This window comes from Conger conger, chromosome 12 (genome assembly GCF_963514075.1).
Source record: "Conger conger chromosome 12, fConCon1.1, whole genome shotgun sequence".
Taxonomy (NCBI): domain Eukaryota; kingdom Metazoa; phylum Chordata; class Actinopteri; order Anguilliformes; family Congridae; genus Conger; species Conger conger.
The window spans coordinates 28005326-28031493 of record NC_083771.1 but is presented as its reverse complement, the minus strand read 5'-3'; the positions used below and the strand labels follow the sequence as shown (position 1 = coordinate 28031493).

The 26168-nt window shown below is 42.9% G+C and overlaps 1 protein-coding gene across 1 annotated transcript; it reads left to right on the top strand.

Moving 5' to 3' along the window:
* On the top strand, positions 1-26048 carry glis3 (GLIS family zinc finger 3). The gene is made up of 8 exons (XM_061262117.1): positions 1-340; positions 4411-4606; positions 6408-7581; positions 15336-15497; positions 16107-16217; positions 17662-17803; positions 24729-24902; positions 25858-26048. Exons 1-8 carry the CDS (start codon positions 1-3, stop codon positions 25992-25994), a joined length of 2436 nt encoding a protein of 811 aa, XP_061118101.1. The 3' UTR covers positions 25995-26048.
* Positions 26049-26168: the final 120 nt, after the last annotated feature.

The following is a 26168-nucleotide window of genomic DNA, read 5'->3' as shown; positions in this document are numbered from 1 at the left end:
ATGAACGGGGTGACCCCGTCCAGCCTCCCCCTGTCCCTGAGCGTGATCTCTGGCCCGGAGGTGCCCCCCATCAGGGTGCATGACTGCTCCCCGCCCCACCGCACCACGGCCAGCCCCACCATCGCCGCAGCTCTGCCCTCGCCCAACTGCGGGATGTATAGGAACCCCACCCTGCTCCCTACCCTGGGCCTTAGGAAGAAACTGCTGACCAACGGAAAGGACCTGAACATGCTCAGCGTCCCTCCGCTCCCGCGGAAACAGGCGCCCGCTCTTCCTGTTCCCAACTCCTCCTCCCCCACTCAGAAGCTCCAGTCACATTTCTCAGGCAGTTATGTCAAAGGTAAGCCTATTGCTTAGCAACCTTGGAGCATACCATGTCTTTTTATTTTTTATGGGCCTCACATGGTATATTCCAAAAAGTGAATGCACACATATTTGTAGTATTTATGAATCAATACAAATTGAATTGTATTTAAATAACGAATACCTTTTTCAACTAGGCTACATTGCATTATTGTTTCTTTTTGTGTGTCTTTATATTCACATGGGCATTGTTTGGTTACACATCTAAAGTGGACTACAGAGCCAAATCAAGACAAAAAGATGACTTGACCCAAACAATATGGAGCTCACTATATGCATACATGTAGAAGTAAATCACAATTACAATGGCAGCTGCACAGGTCAGGTGAAAATGAATGGCAATTTGGAGTATGTTTCACTTTGATATCTGAGTTGCCAAAGCAACATGAGTTTCAAACAGGACAAATAGTCAGTGCCTGAGGTGGAGCAATGTCTATAAGTATGACAGCCTTCAGCCAGCCAAACATGGAACAGACTGCACCAACAAAGTGAAGCAGTAGTCACAAGTCTCCAGCTGCTGAAACAAAAAAATGAACATTACATTACATGTCACATCATTTGGCTGACACTGTAACCTGTGACTTACAGTTGATTAGACCAACAGGAGACAATCCTCCCCTGGAACAATGCAGGGTTAAGGGCCTTGCTCAAGGGTCCAAACAGCTGTGTGGATCTTTTTGTGGCAATACCGGGGATCAAACCACCAACCTTGCGGGTCCCAGTCATATACCTTAACCACTACGCAGGCCACCCCAGAACCCCAGTCTCAACAAAAACTATATGTTTTGTGAGCTTCTCAGAGCTGGTATTTTTGGCAGGGATGCCAGGCCTGCCAGAACTGTAGTTCCTCATATTCCAAGATTCCCATACACACTGCACAATAAATTAGTGGTTTCATGAACACAAGGTTCCAGTCAAATGCCTTCCTTGACCTTCCACAATCAGCAGATCATCATTGAATCATTATGGGACTTTTTGGAGAGCGGTGTACTTCCTCCCTCAAAGAACTGGAGGCTATCCTTCGAGAAGAATGGTCTTATATCCCATTACACACAGTTCAGAAGTTGTATGACTGCATTCCAAGAAGGATTGAAGCTGTGGCCCTACTCCTTATTAGTTACTTGATATTCATATATTGTTTGGTGTTTCCATTATTTTATCCTATATGTACACTGTATGTGTGTGTGAATTATATATACCGGCCATTCAGTGACTACTTTATTAGGTAGACCTGTGCACCAGATGGTTCATACATTTGTCTTATAGGACAATTATGATGCTATTCAATGCATAAAAGCATACCGACATGGTCAAGAGGTTCATTTGTTCTGACCAAACATCAGAATGGGGAAGAAATATGATCTGCTGTAAGTGAGTTTGACCATGAAATGATTGTTGGTGATGGGAGTGGTTTGAATGTCACAGGAACTGCTGTGGGCAGCACCGAAAACGCCTTGTTAATGAGAAAGGTCAGAGGAGAATGGCCAGACTGGTTCAAGCTGACAGGAATCTTTTTAATTTGACTTAAAATCAAGGTAATTTTCAGTGATCACCTTCATAGTGGTGAAGCCTTTTTGCCCTGATGGTAGTAGTGGTTCTGATATACCTATGTCCCCATTCACATGCTATGACTGGTCACTGAATGGTTTCATGAGCTCCAAAATTATGTTAACCACATGCCATGGCCATGCCATGGCCATCATTGTAATAAAACAATTCACACGTGATTAAAGCGCACATTCTCAGCTTTTATGTACGTTTTTAATACATAGCCCCTCTTTCCGGGGCTTTAAAGCGGTTCTCTCTGCTTGAGGTGTTGCCTGGAAATGTTGAGAATCAATAAAAGTGTTTAATCTACTGTAACACAAAACAAAAAAAAGGTAAGTACCTTGGACCCTGCTATAGAGGTTCTGTCGGGAGGCCGGGGCATTCTGAGCTCTGCTGTAGAAACCGTGGTTGGTGATGGTTCCTGCCCAACTGCATCACTGATTCACACACCCTCCCTTCATACTTCACTTCACTTCAATATGGCTCGGGCAGCTCCTGCCGTGTCTCCTCCTGGCCCTTTCTCCCCATATTTATTGATATTTAACCAAGCAGAAAGCTTGTTCAGAATGAGCCATGGAGGCTAAAAAAAAGAGGGGAGAAAAACTCATCAGTAATTAACAGAGCAGAAAGTGTCTCAGAATTACAGGGTTTTTTTATGTGAATTTGTTTTCATGTGTATTCATGTGTTTTACTTTTACAGCTGTAAAGGGATATTTTGTTGTGTTGGTATCTGTTAAAAGACAACTGTTTCACCAAAAGGGTGCTTAGCTTTCACAATAAATCAGACTGTTCGGGAACTGCTACTAAGTGAAATAATGTCACTCTCCCTTTCCCAGTCATCCACCCGTCACAAAGTTAAATGTTTTTAACTTACTGCTTTAGCCGATAATTAGAACTTGATTATCGGCAAACGCATTATGATCATAACTGGGATTAAGAATCTCAGATGATAATCTGTACAAAATTAACAATAAGGACAGGAGTGTGTAAAGTGTGGTGACTGTTGCACAAAATATTGTTGTGCAAAATATTAATAAAAAAATATTTTGTAAGTGCCTAAATGCTCATGTAAGTGTAATTAAAGCTCTCAAGAGTGTGGAATATAGTGATTCATATTCACTCAATGAGCACTTTATTAGGTATTAGACTTCTTCGGCAAACATTCATTGATATTTACAACAATTCTTACTGTTTCAACTTTGTTTTTAAAATTGCAACAATGCAATTATTGTTATTAAAAATTAAATTAAATTAATTTTAAAATTAAAATATACACCACAGACAGAAAATATGCCAAAATAAAAGTAGTGATATTGTTTTGAGGTAGCTAGACAAAGTGAGCACTCTAGGCCAGTGATCTCCAACCCTGGTCCTGGAGAGCTACAGGGTCTGTTGGTTTTCATTGTCTGTGCATAATTAATCAATTAGAGCAGTTGATTACAGAGTTAAAACACCTCACCTGGTCACCTGGGTCTCACCAGGGTGTTCATTTGAAGGTGAAAACAAAAACTAACAGACCCAGTAGCTCTCCAGGACCAGGGTTGGAGACCACTGCTCTAAGCTAGAGACCATGTTGAAATTCTATTGGCTCATAATATGACTGAATGAGGTAATAAAGCAGTGTTTTGATTGGTGGGATGTTTACTCTTAAACTGCATTATACACTCACTGAGCACTTTATTGGGCATATATTAGACTTAGACTGGTCTTCTGCTGCTATAGCCTATCCACTTAGAGGTTTGTTGCCTTGTGTGTTCAAAGATGCTCTTCTGCATACCACTGTAATGTGTGGTTACTTGTGTTACTGTCACCTTCCTGTCAGCTTCGACCAGTCTGGCCATTCTCCTCTGACCTCTCTCAATAACAACGCGTTTCTGCTGGACTGAACTGCTGCTGTTTTTGGCTTTTCGCTCTATTCTCTGCAGACTGTAGAAACTGTTCTGCATGCAAATCCAAGTCGATCAGCAGTCTCTGAGACACTCAAAATTCCCTTAGATCACATTTCTTCCCCATTCTGACACTTGGTCTGATAAACAGCTGAACCACGTCTGCATGCTTTTATGCATGTAGTTGCTGCCATATGATGGACTGATTAAATACTTGCATTTGCGTGGTCACTGAGCGTATATTTACTGTATATCTGTTTTTTCCTTCCAACCTATATGATGTATGCACTGTGTGTTTCATCTTGTTGTGGGTTTTTCCAAAGTCAGTCTGCAAGACTCAGTGTAGAACCAGTGTGCCAATTGGCATGGTCCCTGCAGGTTTAACATTAACCCGGTTGATGTAAATTAATAAGAAAGGAACTGGGAAGGTGGTTTTTCATATTTCAACACTGCAGTCTTAATCATTAACATTTCACCTGGCACTACTGCAGACCACATTAGAGGTGAAGCACATTTGCTGTTCAGCACTTCTGTTTGACATTTACCTATTTTAGGGAAGTTGATCACGGCATATTCACTGATTTTAAACCTACTTTGCTCTTCCTCCTTGCAGGTAACCCCTCTCTGGGACCCTGTTACCGGATGTTAGGGCATCATGGGGGTGCTGCAAACCTGATGGTGACCAACAGCCCCATGGCAGGACACAGCACTGGGCCCCTCCAGCCTGGCCAGGCCAACGTCACAGGTCCCCAAGCCCCATACTGCCTTGCGCACACCGGAGACCTGGCCCCGCCCTGCACCAATGCCAGGTCAGGGTAATATCAACCGTCTTTCTTCTCACTACCTTTTAATAATAATAATAACATTGTGTATGGAGCACATTTCCTGTTTGACAAAATTATAGAAATGTGATGATTGTTGGGCTTTTCTATTTTGATGCCATGCGCTGGCCTGCTTCTCGGGCATAAAACGATTGTGTAATACTCAATTAATACCTACTTTCAGGATAGGTCTAATATTGCTATACTGGTTATATAACATGGGAGGAGAGGCTGATGAATCACATCTGATGGCTTGTACAAATAGTTTGCAACATTTGCAGCTTGTTTAATTGAGCCTATTATGTATTATGTGGAGAGCACAGGTGTATGCTTAAAGGATGTGTGCTGACATGGCAGCTGGTGTTGGCATTAGAAAGCGACGCCCTCAGCATCACGTTACAGCTTCCTCTTTGATAGTGTTGACATACCCGAGGAAACAACCCAGCTAACATAAAATGTCCTCGCAATGTTACTCTTTTCTGTTAGTTGGGAATACACTAGAACTCATTAGATACAAACAATTTTGATGTGATTTTAATCTTTATGGATTCTGGAAAGGGCTGCTCTGGTGCTCTAGCAATATGACCACTCTGTAAAAATTTAATCAGAGGTGTAGGAGTTGACCACTCCAACTTTGCTCAAACTTTGTGGAAATGTTCTTTATTTATACGATAAAGAACATCAAAAATTGGATTCTAGAGATATTGGCCCCAATCTCCACTCACGAGTGACTTTTTTGGTTTCATCCACCCCTTATTTAAGAGCCAAGACATTATCTAATAGAGGCACAACCTGTTAATATCGCTAGAACGACAACAGTAAATCCATTTAGGCTGTTGGTTAATTAATTACCAAACTAGCAGTAATATGAATCTCATTACTACTTCCATCATTGTTGTCAATGATAACTGCACTACAGCCACCATTTGCAAAGCTGAGAAGTGGTTTACAAGACTTTGCCCATGTGTCAATACTGAATTCATCAGCTCCAATTTCTGGAAATACAAGCTCAGTGCCGATATCACTGTCAACCTTGCTGTAGTAACCTGTACACTGAAACGTCAAGTGCCTTAACAAGGGCCGGCTTATATTGCACATACAACTTTGTTGACATAGCACTGTTTCCCTGGAAAGGGTCAGACAAATGATGACTCAATTAGTTGAAGACATTAATGTCTGTCATATATTAATCCTTTTTGTTCCACAGCCAGGTCAGAGCTCTGAGGAATGTCAAAGGAATGTGAAATATGTTGAAAGTTAATGAGTGTGGCTTCTGGAATTAAATGTAACCAGTCTTATAAAGCACAGAGCGTCTCTGAACATAAAGGTCGTCCCACTTCTCCAGAGTAGGAGGAAGAGGAAGAATGATTTCACTAAACATTCCTTCCCTCCTCCCTGCGCATTCATTTAGCAGACACTCTTATCCTGAGTGAATTTCACAAGAGATCATAAGTGTGTCCGTCTGCTTTTTCATGGGAAACAGGGTTGAACCTGGCTGTGAACATTCCCAGATGACCAAATTAACATCATTAAAGCAGTAAATACAAACAAATAACATCCATAACAAAAACAGAACCATTAAAAAAACAAATGTAATTGACTGGATAAAAATACATAAAAATGCTATGGGATGTACAATAGAGGGGACCCAAGGTACAGTCTTAAGAGGTGAGTGTTCAGCACTGCTTCTAAAGACAGTTTCAAGAGTTGTTGGGCTTCTGATAGGTGGACGCTGGTGGTCCATCATTTCATCCTAATTTAAAATGGCCCTGGCGTTTCTGGCCCCCAGGTCAGTCCTATCCAGGGAGTCCCTGGCATCTACCACCCTGAGCTTGGCAGAGAGCGGTCGGCAGGAATGGCCTTATGGGTACCGTGTACTACCACCCCTGCCTGTCCAGCAGGACTCCAACCAGGGGAGTGGGGGCGGGGAGCGGTCGGGCGCGCGCCCCAACAGCGGCAGGTCCGGGGCCACCAGCATCTCCAACTCCGCCTCCCTGCCCTCCTACCTCTTCAGCGGGGATGCGGCCAGCGGTTCCCTGGTGCCCAGCCCCCGCCTCTCTGCTCGCTCCAAGAAGAGGGCGCTGTCCATGTCCCCTCTGTCGGACGTCATGGCCCTCGACTTCAACTCCGTGATCCGCACCTCTCCCACGTCGCTGGTGGCCTACATCAATGGCTCGCTGCAGTCCCCGGCCCCCCGCCCCGCCCTCTCGCCCCTGCAGCCCGAGGTGTACGGGCACTTCCTCGGAGTGCGGGGGAGCTGCATACCGCTGGCCACCCCTGGTCGTATCAGCCCCGGCGCCTCCGCCCTGCCCAGCCCGGCGCTGGCTCTGCCCGCCCCTGTCGGTGACTGCCTCCGCATGCAGAGGCTGGAGCTGAGGGGGGCGCTGGAGAGCAGAGCACAGCTGGTCAACATGATGGTCCAGCACCAGCATTGCTCTCTACCGTCGTCATCTACAGAGCAGAAGAACACGCCTGCCGAGGCCTTCCCCGCTGCTTTACCGCATCGACAGCAGGAACTGCCCATTTCCAGGATCCCCACCCCTACCCCATCCCCTCCCCTGGGCCCTCCGCCACCGTACCACTCCCACCAACACCTGCATAGGCCGCAAAACAGCTTCCTGGAGCACTGTCAGATGCCTTCATCCGACCTGCTGCTGCCCCCGGGGCTCGCCTCCGACCTGCACTCCCTCCCTCCCTGCCCCCCGCTGGAGGAGGAGCCGGAGGGGGAGCCCGAGGACGCCAGCAGGGGGCACTGTTGCCGCTGGATGGACTGCAGTGCCGCTTACGACCAGCAGGAGGCCCTGGTCAGACACATCGAGAAGCTGCACATTGACCAGCGCAAGGGCGAGGACTTCACCTGCCTGTGGGCGGGGTGCCCACGCAGACACAAACCCTTCAACGCCCGCTACAAACTCCTCATCCACATGAGGGTCCACTCCGGAGAGAAGCCCAACAAGTGCACGGTATGCAGGCGTCGTGGGCGGGGGGCTGGGGGCGTGAGGGAATTTGGGGTGTGGTTGGGTTCAGTTGGTAATCTGAGTTAACTAGCAGTGAATATCATCTTGGTGAATTGGAAATGAATGGGAATCAAGGGTTAAGCCATGAGCTATGAGTTTTTATACGATTACATAACAACATAAGAATACATAAAGATAAAAACAGGCCATGTAAGAGATGGCAGTAGTGCTTTGACCTGCATTACCGGCACTGATTAGAGCTCTACCGGATGCTAAAATTACGGTGGGAAGAATGTAATGGAAAATAAAATCAAACCATGTTGGACAATAATGATTGTTGAAAGGGAGAGTTAAGGCTGTGTGATCCGTGTTGTGGGGGGTCATTGAGTATTGAGCTGTAGCTTCTGTCTGTTGCAAGCTGAGCTGCCAGGGTAAGGGTCTGTGAGTGATGTAGTGCTTTTCAGGCTTAATAAGCACAGTAGGGCAGCTGCCAGTCCTGGGGAAATGCAATGTTGACATATTTTTAAAACAGTTGTTTAAAGTATAGTATTAATCTCATTGTGTGCTGCGATGCTTGCTAACTTGGGTGCGTTTACAAAAAGAAATATAGCGTCATCAGTGCAAGTCTTGTTCTTTTTGAGCAAGCCATCAGCTAATTAGTGCATGCGGTAATTGACATGGGAGCTAACTCAATGATGTAGTTATTAATTCGGGACAAAGGCATTGTGGTTAAGACCTGGCATGCTCTCCGCCTGCTTCCTGCCACAGTGCACATACAGAGGCAGAGGGCTGTCACGGCAGTCAAGCTCACTGATGAGAGAGGCTGGGCTTGTGTCCACTAATAAAGGGTCCTGCTTTGTACTGAAGGGTTGGCTCTGCTTCAACTATTACATTCTATTCTGTTCTGGCTGCTGAACTCAGCTAGGGTTCTATACTGTACAGGAGACTGAGCTCAGGAAGGGTCTACACTGGAGACTGAGCCTAGGTTGGGTTCTACACTAGAGACTGAGCCCACATAGGGTTCTACACTAGAGACTGAGCCTGTGTAGGGTTCTACACTAGAGACTGAGCCTGTGTAGGGTTCTACACTAGAGACTGAGCCTGTGTAGGGTTCTACACTAGGGACTGAGCTTATGTAGGGTTCTACACTAGAGACTGAGCCTGTGTAGGGTTCTGCACTAGAGACTGAGCCTGTGTAAGGTTCTACACTAGAGACTGAGCCTGTGTAGGGTTCTACACTAGAGACTGAACCGATGTAGGGTTCTGCATTAGAGATGCACAAGGCATAGGATGGACCCCCCGCCCCCTACCGAAACTGGTGAAAACGTAGCACGGTAAAATGAGTAGAGACCAACAATTTCCAATCCTCGCTTCATTTCACTGCTCTTGAACTTTCAATCATTAACAGTGCACATACTTGTGGTCAACCTTTTGCTCTAAACATTTACTTATTACTCAGAACCAGACCTGTTTCCATGGAGGCTTAAATCATTGGATGGTTTGGTGCACCATGTAATCGTACACTAAGGAGAAAAATATTCAGAGTTATCACCCTGCCAAAAAATATTAAAACTATGCAGTTAACTGCCTTGGTTCATAGAACCTGATAGCTGATCAGCACAGCAGCTGAAGTCCTTGTTTGGACATTATCTAAAGGATGATGGACTGTAAATCCATAGAACAATGGCTGACAGATAGCAGAACGTGTCACATTGTGCTCACATAGACACACTGAGCGTGCCACAACATGTCCTGCCTGCTCTTACATTTTATTGGTCCCTGAAGTTAGGCTTTCTGGATCTTGGCTGGAATGACAAATAATCTTGCACGGCCAAATAAAAGATTAACAAGATCTTAGCGTTGACATAATTAATATGTAATAAACCATGCAAAATATAACACAAATATAAATGCTTGAGTATATGAGGGACAATAACTGTATGAAAATCAGAGGCTACCGCAGAAGTCTGGCTCATTCATGAATTAAACAAACAGTATCACAGCATGCATACATGAATATGTGTGGCTAGCTCCATTAGACATAAGCAGACCTCAGTAACTTTGAGAGGAGCTAATGTTGAGGTACATTTGGCTGGAATTTAAGTGACCTAAGTTGTGGGGTGCTGTTTGTTACAGGCTAAAATTTGGCTGCATTTTACATTGGATAAAATTAATTTTGGTCTATGATATGTAATCCAATATCATGCACAGAATGCTGTTTGATGGAACAAAATATTTTTTTGTGTACTGAAAGGGCATTTTGTGGAGGAAATGCAACATATGGGTCCATATTTTCTTCAGGCATAGGTGGCTAAGTCTGGAAGTACCATCATCTTTCTGCTCCATGGATGACAAACTAATGCAACCTCTACAGGATCTTCATTAGCCTGCTTGCTAGCGCTAGAAAGTAGACAGGCTAAAGAAAATAATGAGGAATCACTGGGATTAGTTATCTCGCCTTGCTCAAACAACACAAGTACACAATAGTCTGCAACTCAGTATTCCCTTTGCACCATGCAGTGACAATATTATTCAGCTAAGTTATAGTTAATTATAACTATAATTCTGCAGCATTCAATTCCCTGTGGTGTTTACATTGTTAACCCCCTGAAATAGCCAAAGACTGCTTGCTAGAACTAGCCTGACTGAACTTAATAAGCAGCCAGAATCTTTCTCTCAATTGTCCGACCAATTTGAAATGTGAAAGCACATTTATTTAATCAAACTGACAGCTTCAGAAAAAAAGAATCGCTTATTGGTTAGCATTTTTTGTTAAAGGTGTACAACTCCTGTTAAAGGTCTGGGTGTATTTAGTGCTACCCTGTATTTTGTGCATCCCTTGAGCAGATATGTTTGGTGTGCTAAGAAATAAATTGATAAAAAATGTGTGGACATTTGATGAATAAGATAATTGAAATTGAAAGTTGAAATTCCAGTTACTCTCTTAGAGCACTTGTTTATAGCACTAAAGCAGCAGAAGCAGTACATGAGAGAAATAATTATCTGCTGTTGACTGGCAAGAGGGAAATGTAAACTAACCACCGGAACAGAACAGAGTACCAATCCCATCAGTTCTCTAAAGAGAAAAGATATGTTTGACTTGTATGTTTGTTTGTGGTTGGTCCCTTAAAAGTTTACTACTTCAACAGCTGCAAAGCCGCTTCTAGCACCACGGGGGGCAGTGTGGTGAGGAATGCAGCCAGGCTTCTCTCTTACAGTATACCCACTGTTGGCTCAGTTCACCGCATTCTTATTAAACCCCTTTTGTGCAGAGCCAGATTGTGCATTACCATTTTAATTATTATTACCTGGTGGACTACAGTTTTACAGGTTACGTGACTAGAGTACAGGTTGTTGGATATTTCAAAATCATCAGTCTATCTCATCCGAATTACCAGTGTAACCAGGCCAGGCCTTTGTGGAAATGGGTTACATATACTGTAGTCATAATAGGCCGTTAGACCACCACCTTTTTTTTTTAAAGAAACTGACTATATGTGCCATTTGCTGGTGACGACATTCCCTTGGAATTCAATGCTGACATCATCTTTGACACGTTTCACTTTGCTCGTGAAACATTATCAGCTCTGGCCACTGAAGCTGCCCTTTGTCCTCTATGTCACTTCCTATTGGTACAAATGCTGTCCGGTCTTTAGGGGCGAAATTGGCTCCGGTGGTAAGAGCAGTCGTCTGGCAGTCGGAGAGTGTGTCGAAGTGTCCCGGAGCAAGACGCATAACTCCTAAATGCTCCTGACGAGCTGGTTGGTGCCTTGCATGGCAGCCAATTGCCGTTAGTGTGTGAGTGTGTGTATGAATGGGTGAATGAAAAGCATTAATTGTACAGCACTTTGGATATAGATGTAAAGGCGCTATATAAATGCCAACCATTTACAGCCAGATTTGTGGGCAGTGAGCAAATTTCCACTTCTGTCTCTGCAGGTATCCTTATGTGTGTGTTAGTACTCACAAATGACACAATCTTTAAAGGAGGTGCACACAGTTACAGTAGCCTGCCTGTCTGACCCTGTTCATCACTGCATCTTTTCAGTAATGTAATACAGTGAAGACAACCACTGTTGTAATGTGTGGTTATTTGCGTTACTGTCATCTTCAACCAGTCTGGCCCTTCTCCTCTGACCTCTCTCAATTAGCTGTATAAAATGTAAGAAAATATTCTACCTTTTAAATTTTTCTCTTTGATTTATTTGCGGATGATTCTGGTGTCACTTTCCTGTACAGGTGTCAAAATTTCATTTAAGTCAGGCTCTAAAATTAGATGTTTCTCACAGATTTTTTTTTACATTAGACAGTAAGAAGGCAACAGACAAAGTGTGAACTTTTCTATTACAATAAACAAGGTCATAAAACCTCAACATGAGGGTTCAAAGCATCTAGTAAACATTTTGTTTTTACTGGCTTAAATTTTTTTCTTTTTTTCTGGCATCATGGCGCTGAGATGGCAACAGGAAGAGCTTGGTGCCTGTTGTTATTTACTCCTTTTTGAAACTTACTTATTTAACTTTTCATTTTCATTTCACTCTCACTAGTAGGGTATCCATATTTTTTGGTATGGGAGTTTTCACCATTTTGAAGCATGCTTAGAACAGAGTATGCCCTCCTTAGGCAGTGCCATGGCTAATTATGCACCATCATACTACATTTATGGACACCATTGACACAGGCACAGCCAGAATGCCAGGTTGTATTTTCCTTTATCTCAGACAGTCACTATATAGTCTGTGGAACGTATAGGAGGATTGTGCGGCTCTGGGGATCTTTCATCAAACAAATGGGACCCATCCTTGCTCTTAAGTTGTAACACTACCCCAGGGCTGCACTAATCCAATCAGCTGCCTGCACAATGAACAGCTTGAAATTCTGGTCCTGCCTGAGCCCCTGAATACCAGGCTGGTCTCTCTCCTTCTCTGCCAGGAGTTTCAGCGCCACTCACACACTGTGTGGAGGGAAAACTACTCATTTGGCGCCAGAGAAAGCTATTTAATTGGGTTTTTCTCTCCAACATTGAAACATCTCCCCGAGGAGGAATAGAAAGGATGCAACATGTTTGTCCAGATTCACAGAGAGTAATCTTTTCCAGACTGTAGCATGTCAGTGGTGGTCTTTATTGTGTGATACAGAGGGTCAACCAGTGCCTCATTTTTTATACTCGAGTGAAGTGATGGAATGACACAATATGGTTCCTTTAGACTGGGATTAACTCAATTAAATTAAACTAAATTAGAATTGTTTTGCCAATTTCAGTTTTATTTTATCTACAATAATTGTTCGGGGTGCCAATAATTTGCACAGGGTTTTCCATTGTAGAATCCAGGTGATTAATCTCACCTGGGAACTTCCCCCCTCTTCCTCACTTCCTGTCACCCACCCAATCACTAAACACAAAAGATATTTTGTGAATTTTCATTTTATTTATTTCTCCTTTATTTAACCAGGTGAGTCCCGTTGAGATTGTTATCGCTTTTACAAGGGAGCCCCGGCCAAGGGAAGAGCAAGCGGAGATTACAACATAAAATTCAAAACAATACAAAAGCACAACCCATTAAACATTTATACAATCTCAAGTAAAAACAGTCTCAAGTAAAACAGTCTCAAGTAAAATATTTGTGAAACATAAGTTCTGAACTTGTAGAAATAGTTTGAACTTGTTAAAATGTTTTGTGCATTTGCTAAAATATTAATGTAATTGTGAACCCATTACACAAGTACACAAGTAGGTTACAAGTACCCAACTCAATTTACAAACAAAATGTAAATTGAGTGCTTTTCACACAGTGATTTGCTACCCAAAATGCTTTGCGTGTGCATTTAAGAACAGACAATATTGGGAACTGTATAGCAAGAAGGTTGTACTGAAAGACAGAGGTAAAACGTAAATAAAAAAAGGAATTGAATGCAATCTGAAATTCATCATAAAAAAAATCCTTCAGAAATATATTGTTAGCTATTTCACATGCCGACTGATGCTCCAAATCCGCTTGTGTTCGAGTATTCCATAGCATTTGGGGCATAAAAGCAAAACTTCAACTTGTGTTAAGAATGGCCCAGTACTTCATGTTTAGCGGTAGTAGGCTCTGGATCAAGGGAGGCTGAATGCGGCGAGCTGACTCTGCTGGCAGACCGGCGAGGCTGCCTTTGTCCTCCAGGGCATGGACGCCTGCCACAGCAAGCGGCTACCGCACTGAGCTGCACCCAGGAGCCCTGTCCCCACCTATTCAGCCCCTCTGTCTCTAAGGCAGCTAAAGGCTGTCTGAGCTTTATTAAATAAAGTGTATATGAAAGAACAATCTGCTGGCGCAGCTCCGTGCAGCTGGCGGCTGGTCAATCTGATCGCCGTCTATTGCGTATTGCCTGCCTCGCAGTCCTGATGTGAATGCTTATTTATTCGTAACGCTTTCCCTACCCCCGTTTTTTTTTCCTCCCAGTTTGGAATGGCCGGTTGTTTTCGCCGGACCCACGGTTTCTGGATGGTGCGGGCGAGTGTGAGCTCTCCTCCGAAACAGCGTTGGTCCATAGTTTGAGCTTGCACAGACAGGCCGTGTGCAGGTTGGGGGAGTAGACTGTGGGCACCAGACTCACCAGGGAGCAGTGATACACTGTCCCTGGAGGACACCAGGTCTGCTGGTTCATACCAGCCTGCAATAGCACAGTCAGGATTCAATGCCAGACAATGAGGCACATTCTTGTGTCTAATTAAATTAATAAAGCATTTTCACATTTTCCCAAAATATTATATAAACATAGTAGTATACTGTAGGTTTAATCAAAGAGGGGCCATTGGTGATTATTTTAATTGGACTGAGACTGTTAGACTATTGGTTAGCAAAAACTATATCTTGACAATAGAAAATACTTGTATTTGTGATATTCACACACAGTAGGCAAAGGACTGGGTTTTGGACGTGTTACTACTGTGCGTGAAGAGACTTCGAAATGATTCAGGCTTTCTCTCACTCTCCTTAAACAAACAGGAGCTTAATCCTGTCCTCAGACACCAGTCTTCTCCAAATAAACACCGCGTAATGAGTCACAGGGCTGAGGGAGACCAGTTGGAAGCAAAAAGTGTGCGGTTGTTGCTGTGTGCAAGAGACAAGCTGAACGATGTCGTATACAACATGATGGAGGAACCTTCACATGCACACACACACACACACACACACACACAAGACGAGACTCGTGAGTCAGCTCATTATAAAGTTGAATCCTTACATCATCATTAAGCAGGTAGATGTACTGTACGTTCATTTGCTTTGACAGAATGCAGCTTGTGAGGCAGTCATGGATAGTACTAACAGTTCTCTACCCCTGCTCAGAATTCTATCTTCATTTATTAATTCATTTATTCTATGAGCATCTGAGAAGAGCAGATTTATCCAAGTGGAAAATTTGATCTGTAAACTCTTGTTTCCACTAGAGTTTACATTTATTACTATGTGCAGTGTAAGATAATTTGACCCTATAGATACTGTATGTCTTCAATGTCTTGATTTTGACTACAGGGGACAAGTTGATGTTTTAGAAAATTTCACAAACCAGATGATAACAAATCCATCTTTTATAATACATTTTTAAATGAGCATCTTCTGCCTTTCTGTGGAATCAATTTTCTCAACAGTATCAAACAAGACATCTTTAGGAACAACAACACAATTCTCATTGAGAGCAAAGAAATAAAATTTGCAAAGAAGAATATTGATTTCAAGAGTGAAATGGAATGATTCCGTACCCTTCTCCCCTCACAGTTTGATGGGTGTCGGAAGGCCTTCTCTCGCCTGGAGAACCTGAAGATCCATTTCCGCAGCCACACCGGGGAGAAGCCGTACCTGTGCCAGCACCCGGGCTGTAACAAGGCCTTCAGTAACTCCAGTGACCGTGCCAAACACCAGCGTACACACCTCGACACTGTGAGTGCTGTGACACCAAACTCCAACACTGTGGGTGTGATTCTCTGCACACTTCCACATTCATTATGGATGCTGCAGTGAGCTTTGATATACTTGGTGACCTTTATGAGGTAAACCTGTACACCAGCTTGTTAATGCAAATACCATAGCCAATTATGTCAACTCAATGCAAAAAAAGAATGGTCAAGAGGCTCAGTTGTTATTCAGACCAAATATCATAATGGGGAAGAAATGTGATCTTGGTGGAATTCTCTGGAATGGTTATTGGTGCCAAACGGGGTGGTTTGAGTATCTCAGGAAGTGCTGATCCCCTGGAGTTTTCACAGCCAGAATGGTTTAAACTGACAGGAAGGCTACAGTAACTCAAATAATCGTGCGTTACAACAGTGGTATGCAGAAGAAAATCTCTGAACATGTTAAGTTTTGAAATGGATGGGCGACAGCAGCAGAAGATCATTAAGTCATTAAAAAATGAGTCTTAAATATAAATATGAAATAAAGTGGACACTGAGTGACCGTATGTACCGTACGGTATGCACACACAAGGTTCGACATTGTGGAGTAAAAGCATAAAAAAACATTCATGGTGTATGTGCTGTTTTTGTGTAGAAACCTTACACATGCCAGATCCCAGGTTGTGCAAAGCGCTACACGGATCCCAGCTCCTTGCGAAAGCATGTGAAGGCCCACTCCTCTCGAGAGCTGCAGACCAGGAAGAAGGTTCGATTCCCCTCCCTCTCTCTCTCTCTCTCTCTCTCTCTCTCTCTCTCTCACCACCCCTTGCATGGGCTCATGTTGGAGATATTTTAACTTTATCTAAAGGGTTTCAGAATCCAGTCCTGGAGGGGTTCAGTATGTTTCAGCACCAGTGATTCATTTAAGTTGTTGAATGGCTGTTGAATCTTTTTCTAAAAGCCTTAATTGGCCATTGAATGATATGAAACTGTGAATACCTGCAGATGCTGCCATCTGAGAAATACTCAGAATGGGCTGGCCTGTTTCTCATCTGACCACAAACTCACAAACTGTTGGCTGTCCAAACATTTCCAGTTAATTAAACCAGCTTAAACGCCAGTACCAACATGGGCACAGTAGCCTTACACAGTGTGCCCACAAGAAGCTCCTGTGATAATATAATTTATATTTTTGTTTATATTATTCTTTCGCCCCTGATTTGGAATGCCCAATTGTGTATATACTGTTTATATAGTGTTCTTTGTCACAACCTGCAATATCGAGTTTGGAGAGAGCAGGCAATCATGCCCCCTGTCCAAAGCAAATGATTTCACCAGCTGCTCAACACCACAGTTTTTATTTTGGCTGCTGGCCATAGTCAGCACTGGCATGGTCTCAGTTTGATCTGTGCACTTGAACAGTGCTTAACAGGTCGAGCCACCAGTAAAGTGAAGTCATTTTTGATGTGATTCAAATGTGCTCTGAAGGTACAGAGTTAATTCAACAGTCTCAACAGTCTTGGCGTCAGGTTTGAGAAGGTTCTTTTTCTGATCACTTATTGCTTCTAGTGTTAGCAAGTCTGTGTAATAAGAGACTCTCGGTTCCTGATATTGTGAAAAATATGAAGTAAAAGTTCTCTATTGCAGGTGTTTTTTGGCGTGTTTTTCTAAATGTCGCTGTCTGATAGCGTAGTGCAGTGTTTCCCAACTCCAGTCCTCGGGACCCACTTGCCAGAAGCTTTTTGTTGTAACCAGTAGCTCACACACCTGATTTAACTAATCAAGGGCATTTTTGTGGTTTGATTGGTTCAATCATTAAATCAGGTGTGTGAGTTACTGGTTACAACAAAAACCTTCTGGCATGTGGGTCCCGAGGACTGGAGTTGGGGAAACACTGGCGTAGTGGTTAAGGTACATGACTGGGACCCACAACGTTGTTGGTTCGATCCCCGGTGTAGCAACAATGAGATCCGCACAGCCGTTGGGCCCTTGAGCAAGGTGTTGCTCCAGGGGAGGGTTGTCTCCTACTTAGTCTAATCAACTGTACATCGCTCTGGATAAGAGCGTCTGCCAAATGGCATTAATGTAATGTAATGTAATGACCGGGGCAGGAAATCTGTGGAAAACATGAAAGGATTTGAATGGACATGTAGATTGCACAGAGTCTGTGGCCTTCTGGGATTGAAGCTGTTGTTGCGCTCTTTTTGTAGCTGAGGTCCAGTTCAGAAGTGGAGCAGGATGCGCTGACAGACTGTCTCACCATCCAGCCCCTGCAACTCAACACCTCTCCCCAGGACACGGGGGTCAGCCTCCTGGATCACTCCCCAGGACCAGCCCATGACATGTACACAAGTAAGCAACACACAGACACGCAGTACATACAGGAATAACAATATCTTCAGTGGTGCCTCATAAAGCCTGATTCATGCTTGATCCAGCAACCTCCAAAAACAGAGAGTCCATGCGTCGCCAAAGGCTCCATATTGATCCAGATTCTCAAACAAAGCTATTTTCACTCCCTGTATCTGTGTGCTGCTGTCTGGAATGGACTGAAATGGTTGAAACTATGAATACAACCACCATATGGAGTCTCCGGGCATACTATGCTGTACGTCCCCTCCGTAAGGAGGCTGCTGGATCAAGCGTGAATCAGATTTAATTTTCCAAAAATGTTTGTGTACAAGTCCTGTCATGTGTTTCTTCCACCCATGAACCCAGCTGACTTCACTCTTTAGTTCTACTATCTCCTGGCTGAAGAATTGTGTTTACTGTATTTACAAGTCCAGGGGATTGGAACAAAATGCTGAGGAGGAGCTTTACTTTCTGAATCTGGATTTTACACCTGATTCTTCAGCTACTTCCTCCTGAGGCCCAGATTCTGTTTCAAAATATTGCACATAATGGCAAGAATTTTCCACATGCTATTTATTAAACAAAGTATAAGTAAGATGTGCTGCATGTGTGTCTTGTTCTGATAATATACATAGCTGCTGCTTATTCTTCTGTGGGAAGTGGGCAATACACTGACCTGCCATTTTTGACGCATCTACTTTTTTCCCCAGTGATCAAAGGACCAAGAATACACATGCGTTTGGCCCTTGGGCCTTCAGATGAATGGCCCTCATGTGAAGTAGTCATGTTCTGCCTGTGCCCGGTGATTCATGACTTCATATCTCATCATCGCAGGCATGTTCCCGACAAACCAGTCCAGCCACGGTCATACAGTAACTGGGCACGTACCGACTACTGCCTCAATGGGACACCCCTCCCCAACCGGCATAGTCCCTCTGCTGCCCCCTCTGCAAGACGCCTGCAGGTACAGCTGCCACACTGATTCGTAGTCATACATCACTGGAACTTGCAGTTGGCAAGGGTTTAGTAGCAAGCTTGCTTCCTGTTTATTGTTTGTCAGTAAAGTAGTGCTGTCAAGATTATACAATTTAGGTTAACAAATAATTCAAGGGAATGGTCTTATCGGAGTGACTGAATACTCGCTCTCACGGAGTGCTTGTTGCAAAAATGCAAGTATATTTCCTTGCTTAAAGCAAGAATCTCACCATAACAACAGATATACACACTTGATTGTTGTAGGGCTACAAACAAATGTTCAGATGTTCACTGAATCTATGTGGTCTGTCTCATTCATATCAGCATTGAGATTAGTTACAGCTTCATGAACATGAACTGAGCAGGGGTAGAGAACTGTTAGTACTATCCATGACTGCCTCACAAGCTGCATTCTATCAAAGCAAATGAACTTTTCGTTCATGTTCAGAATTCTGTCACTATTTCCCCACTCTCTCTTGCTAGCACCAACCAGTCTTCAGGTTCACAATGCAGGCTACAACTCCTGTCGAGAAGGCGCGAGGCCGGTGTGAAAGAGGGAGCATGTTTTAGAGGTTACAGATGGAAGCAGAACACATTCCTGTCATTGTCTATAGGGCGGCCTGTAGCGCAAGGTCGCTGGTTCGATTCCCGGTGTAGCTGCAATAATCACAATAATATCCATGTAGCCGTTGGGCCTTTAACCCTGCATTGCTCCAGGGGAGGATTGTCTCCTGCTTAGTCTAAAATCAACTGTAAGCATCTGCCAAATGTCATTAATGTAATGCAGACACACAACTACTTTGTAATAGGCAACATTTACATAAAATTAAAAAAAATTGTATATTAGAAATTATGAAACGTAGAAATTTGCCCATGTGGATTTTCATACCCGTCAGTACGCTATGGCAGTTCATGGCAGCCCAAAACTGAAAGTGAATTTACTGCTTCTGGTGCAAGTTTCATCACAATGACTAGGCCTGAGAATCTGTTCCAGTCTGCAAGAGAGGAAGAGTGGCAAAGCTCAGAAACATGAAAATAACTGTATTATCTCCTTAGTTAAACAAGGAGCAGGTTCCCCCTCTTTCTCCCTCTTTGGAGTAGGTTGTGTCTGATATTGCATTCCAGGTGTGTAGCAGTTCTAATGACCTGCCTGTGTCTTTCCTTCTGCTACTCTTCACTCTTTTATTCTTCGCATTTTCCTCTTTTTCTAACTGCCATTTGTATTTTCATTATCGTTTTACTGATATTGAGTTTATGTACCATTTTTATTGTGTTGCAGCTCTGGTAAAAGATGTGCTTTACAAACAAGTGTCAGAGCTTTAAATCAATAAACATGGCTGCTGTCATTTCTGTAGAAGATATGTGCAAGATGAGATTTAATAACTGGAGAAATATTAAACTGATATTATGGAGCTGCGCCCATGTACATATGGTAATTATGTTTAAAATACCCCACTAAATAAACAGAACCTTTTTTTGTAAGTTTGTGGAAGTATACTTTTAATCCATGGAGGTCCAAGTATAGGCTATGTACTGGTAAAACATTGCTTGTTGCCTCAGCATCAGCGTTATCATGTGACTGAGCAGGAAAAATAGGACTCTTGCTGCTTTGTATTCTGTCTCTCAGAAGCTTATAATTATATTGTCTGTTTTGTTGCTGCTGTTGCTACGATGGGTTGAACAATATGCTCTTAGCAACCAAAGTGGGATATGTTGTGGGTTGTTGGGAACTTTGTTCACTTTTAACTGGGGCTTCATTGATTTTACAGTAAACTTTCATATACTTAAACTTTAATTTCCAAAGTTGTGCATATGTTTGAAATATAAAAAAAAACTAAGACCAAAAAAGTTGCTCATGTTACTTAGTGGTGTGTCTGTCTCTTAGACACCAGGAATATATTAATATCAAATAAACTTCAGTTTGAACCCACATAAATGTGCTTTATATTTGCTCAATTATAGCCTAAATAGATTCATTATTTAACTATCCTGCTATTCATAAATCACGACCACATTTATTAGAAAACATAAATAATTTAACAAGGTTGTACTTGGTTGGTTTTATGAAGAGAGTTAATTAAATATACACTCAATGAGCACTTTATTAGGTCAAGCTGTACACCAGCTTGTTAATACAAATATTTAATCAGCTGATCATGTAGTAGCAACTAAATACATTAAAGCATGAAGACATCAAGAGGTTCAGCTGTTTTTCAGACCGAATGTCAGAATGGGGGAGAAATGTGAAATGTGAAAAGTGACTTTGACCGTGGATTGATTGTTGGTGACAGTCCCTAGAGCCTGGTCTCTAGAGTTTGCAGAGAATAGTGCAGAAAACTAAAAACATCCAGTGGGCAGCAGTTCTGCAGGCAAGAATGCATTGTTAATGAGAGAGGTCAGTGGAGAAGGGCCGGACTGGTCAAAGCTGGCAGGAAGGGGACAATAATGCAAATAACCACACATTACAACAGTGGTACGCAGAAGAGCATCTCTGAACACACATTACAACAGTGGCGTGCAGAAGAGCATCTCTAAACACACATTACAACAGTGGCATGCAGAAGAGCATCTCTGAACCCACATTACAACAGTGGCATGCAGAAGAGCATCTCTGAACACACATTAGAACAGTGGCATGCAGAAGAGCATCTCCGAACACACAACGCGTCAGACTTCTTATTACACAGACTTGCTAAGTGGATAGGCTACAGCAGCAGAAGACCAAGTCCAAAAAAGACCTAATAAAGTGCTCAGTGAGTTTAGTAGTTATAGTACTGTGCAGTAAGCTCTGTGGAACAAGCCCAAACAGCAATGTATCTGCATCTGAGGCTTAAAGGATTCAGCCAAATGGTGACTCAGTAACTGGAATGTGGATGCAACTCATCTTATCAGGACCCCAGTTCTCTCTAGATTGCCAACTTGCCAACAAAGTATGACTAAAAATACCACCCTTGAAAACCGGACACTTGGAACATAAATATTCTGTTTCACTGCAATTTTCTGATTTGGCAGCAGTCACATATCAACACTCCTCTGATGAATCTGTCCAGAATTTCTTTGATTGTTTTGATGAACTGCTTTAAACCACAAGACATAAAATGGATTTATGCATGCTCAGGAATGGAATGACAATATAGAATGACACTATGCGATACAGTACTTGCGCTTCCAGTGATTGTATTAAAATGTAGAAATGTTTAAAACAATAATTTTGGAATAATTGACATGACATTAGCTAAATAATGGCAGTTTACATGTTCATGTAAATTGGCATCAAATTATCTTGTCATTCTGAACTTTCTATTTTTCTTTTTGTGTTCTGCAATAAGTAACACACTCTTTAAGCATAAGTAATCATTGTTTTTAATTTTTTTTAATTTAAACTCACAGTCCAAATAATCCCATATTTTGAAAAGCACATATCGGCTGTGGAGAGCCGTTTCGTGGAGCTGGTTTCCAGGTTTGGAACAGACAGTTCTCCTGTCGTCTGGTCAAACCGAGTAAACGCATTCCTTCATCACAACACATCAAAGACAAAAACAGAACAGTTTCTGCAGTGTTACTCTCAGTGCTGCTGGCTGGCTCTGATTGTTCCTCTAGCAGCGGTGGGCACACTGTTCACCGTGGGATTGAGGGAAGGCCACTGGGCAGTGAAAGCAGGCAGGCTTTAGTCTGTCTCACTGGTCTGGAGGGTCGCATTAGCTGATGCTATAGCCACCAGTCGGGATGGTCCAGGAATTCCGTCAGTGATTCATAAAATCTAAAAATACAAGTCTGAGAAAAGAGGATTGGTGGTAATTTCATTTTCAATGTTAAATGAATTGTTAAATCCCACTGGCTCTTTTCGCTGTTTTTTCCTACATAGTTTCATTTATTCTTGGAAGTCTAGTGAAAGAAACAGACCTGCCAAATCAGTGTTGTTACCTCGGATCAGTTGCTATGATTTCTGCACGCTGTGTGTGATGGTCTGTGTGAGTCTGTCTCAGAGTTTCCCTGCTGTGGACGATAGAATAAGACAGGGGCTTCTTAAACCCAGACCCCTCTGTGCAGATCCTTCCCTGGGGCTCAGTTTAGGGGGCAGATGAACTGTCACAGACAAGCACAGTTAAGTTGTTGGATAAATTTGACAATCCGATATTGTATGAGTGCTGAACTGTAAAGGAGGTCACATACCTCAGATCTATTATGTCCTGAAGCAGGGCTGTGCGCAGACTTTCTGTGCAAAATAATCTGATAGGTGCTTGCCTCAGGTTGGCTGCACGTGATGTCGCAGCCTGTCCTGCATATAATCATATAAGGCCTCCCCATAGCAACGAGCCTCTGTATATGCTGGTTTTTGTTCCAACCACAATTGCAACTCCTAAATTGTAAAGTTCATTCTTTCTTAATTATCCCTTTCATTGTCTGTTCAGGGATAGATCCTCTTAAGGCAGTCAGATCAACTAATACCTTTCCATATAGTAAATGATATGATGAAATGATGGGGTCCTAACTACCTAAAGTAGCCTATGGGTAGGCTTACATGACAATTGAAGCTGAACTACATTTTGGGAAATAAACAGTTAAAAGAAAAATCCATTGGAAATTTGTCAATCTGTTCAATTCTACCTTTACCTCATGCCCCAACCTACTGCTTTCTCCTGCGCTATATTAACTACTCAGTCTCATCAGCATCCAAGTCAAACTGCAGACACTATAATTTTGTCTTTTTACATTGTTGTCTTTTTACCAGTGATATGCCCCTGTATTCATATATCTCCAACACATTTATAATGGAAAAATGGCAAGTACTTAAAGTTACATACTATACAGACTATAATGTCCTTGCATCCCCATTTAATACTGTATTTGCATTATGCTTGCATCATGCCTGATTCAAGATAAAATTCACTGAAGGGAATAATTATTTGTTATATGAAAACACTTGTACATGGTTATGTACCACAGAAGGTGCAGTATGCACCCCAGGTAATACATAAAAGCGAAACTGTGTCAGCCTGTAGCCTAGTGGGTAAGGTAAATGACTGGGAATGCAAGGTCGGTGGTTCTAATCCCGGAGTAGCCACAATAAGATCCGCACAGCCGTTGGACCCTTGAGCAAGGCCCTTAACCCTGCATTGCTCCAGGGGAGGATTGTCTCCTGCTTAGTCGAATCAACTGTATTTGCTCTGGATTAGAGCATCTGCCAAAATGCCATTAATGTAATGTAATGTAATTCTGGCTTCTTTCTTTGGCAACAGGTTTACATCCATGTCACCGCACCACCTCAGCCTTGAGACACACAGAATGCCTCCTCTGCCAAACCCTTGCCCTCAGAACTCTCCGATGGCACCCCAAAACACCAGCATACCCATGGACCATTCCAGCCACCCATCCACAGCCAACAAAATGCATCTGCAAGGTGGTTAAGTTCTCCCATTGTTTATTGTTGTCTTTATGATGATTTACAATGTATTATTTTAGAGCTTAATGGCTTAGCTAGATTATCCATGTGAAGTGTTTGTGTATTCAGCCAATGTCACTTGATTTCTGAGTTGAGTTGTGAATCTACTACCCTTTCATGCAACATAATGTATTCCGTCTAATATATTTGGTGTTATGCGTAGAACTGACATTCTTTGCCCAGAACAGTTCACATTATCCCTTCTCTTAAATGGACAAGATAAGTAGTAAAATAAGTAGTAGTCAAATAAAGGACAAATGGGCTAATATAATTATATACATAATTAAACCTAGTGAAACATTTATGTCATTGTCGGTTCTCTTTGTGTGTGTGCGTGTGTATGTGTGTGTGCGTGTGTGTGCGTGTGTATGTATGTGTGTGTGTGCGTGTGTGTGCATGTGTGTGTGCATGTGTGTATGTGTGTGTGTGTACGTGTGTGTGTGTGTGTGTGTGTGTGTACGTGTGTGTGTGTACATGCCTGCACACGTGTGTGCCATTGCCTTTCAGGTTTCAGTCCTCAGGCCCAGACGGTCTGTCCGCTGCCCTATAGTGCAGCGGCCACACCAGAAAAGCCAAGCCCCTCCTGTGACATGAGGTTCCCCAGCGTTCAGGATGCCCCTCCCCCAGTGCCCTCTCAGCACGGGCTGGATGCCTTTCGTAACACTCTCACAGGTATCGCAGGTGAGCACGTTTCCCTGGCAGAGGACAGCCCTTGGCCCAACTAAAAAAGTCTTTATTTCATGTTAGAGACAGAGAACCCCATCCGGGCAAACCTGCTTCTGATCTGTGCTAGTGCATATTAAAGTGAGATAATGTTTTATTTCTCAAACTAGAGCATAATTACTCACTGAATTCTGCCACTCTTTTCCTTCCCGTCTTGGGGTGAGGTAGTTTAAAGGTAAATGCAGGTGTGCTGGGTGGCAGAACTGAATTAAAAGCAGTTATTATATGTTAGGGCAACGTCAATTTTTTTAAGAGCATCTGGTCAGCATGTGATGACATAGCCATTTTAGGAGAGGAGCGAACAGGACGTGTACAGATCAGATGATATTTGGACGATAGAGTATAGTTATTTAGTCTTGTCCAAGCAGACTTACAGACAGATGCTGCTATAGAAGGGTACCGCTTTAATAGCCAAGGAACATAAAGGCACCTAATGGTGGTATCATGATGGTCATTTCACATTACGATCTAATTTCTAAACTTACACTGCCGTTCAAAAGTTTTGGGTCACCTTGTCTTTTTCTGATTACATTTTTTCCAACTCAGCTTTTATTAAAGGCTATTTCCAAATGAGCTTCAAACCATCATGCTTCTGCCAGATATGCAGTAGATACTACAAGAATTGTTTTATAGCGTAGTTGTTGGATGTAAAAAGGACAATTGTGTTGAACTGAAGCTGAAACTAGCAAGGACAAGGACACTTTCGTCACAGAGTCCAAGATAGAGTCCGTAGTGTTTCTTTCCTGGATGTTCTATGCACAAGTACTGTGTGGTGCACCATTTCTTAACAGTGACTTCTTAAAAATAAATTATCTGGAATGCTGGGTGGACAAAGTAGTGAGCAAGGCTGAGGCCTCAAGCTCTCCCATCTGTACGTTCCACAACATCATTCTTCATGTGTGTGTTTTCACAGTATATGACCTCCAGGGAGGATACCAGGATTTTTGGGGGTATCCGATGCAGGGCGTAACAGATGACAGCAGCTTTCTGCAGGTCACAGCATTGGACCGCTGCCCCAGCCAGCTCTCCTCCATCTATACTGAAGGATGACAGCTTGGACCTGCAAACCGTATACCAAAAGCGTACACTGTCTGCACCATTTAATCAAAGCTCTGTGGGTATTAAGTATTGAAAATATTATGCATTCCCATCTGTTGTATCTGTTGTCTAGTCAGATCAGCCTAAAGACAAATGCAACGCTATTTATCATTGGCAGCCTCAACT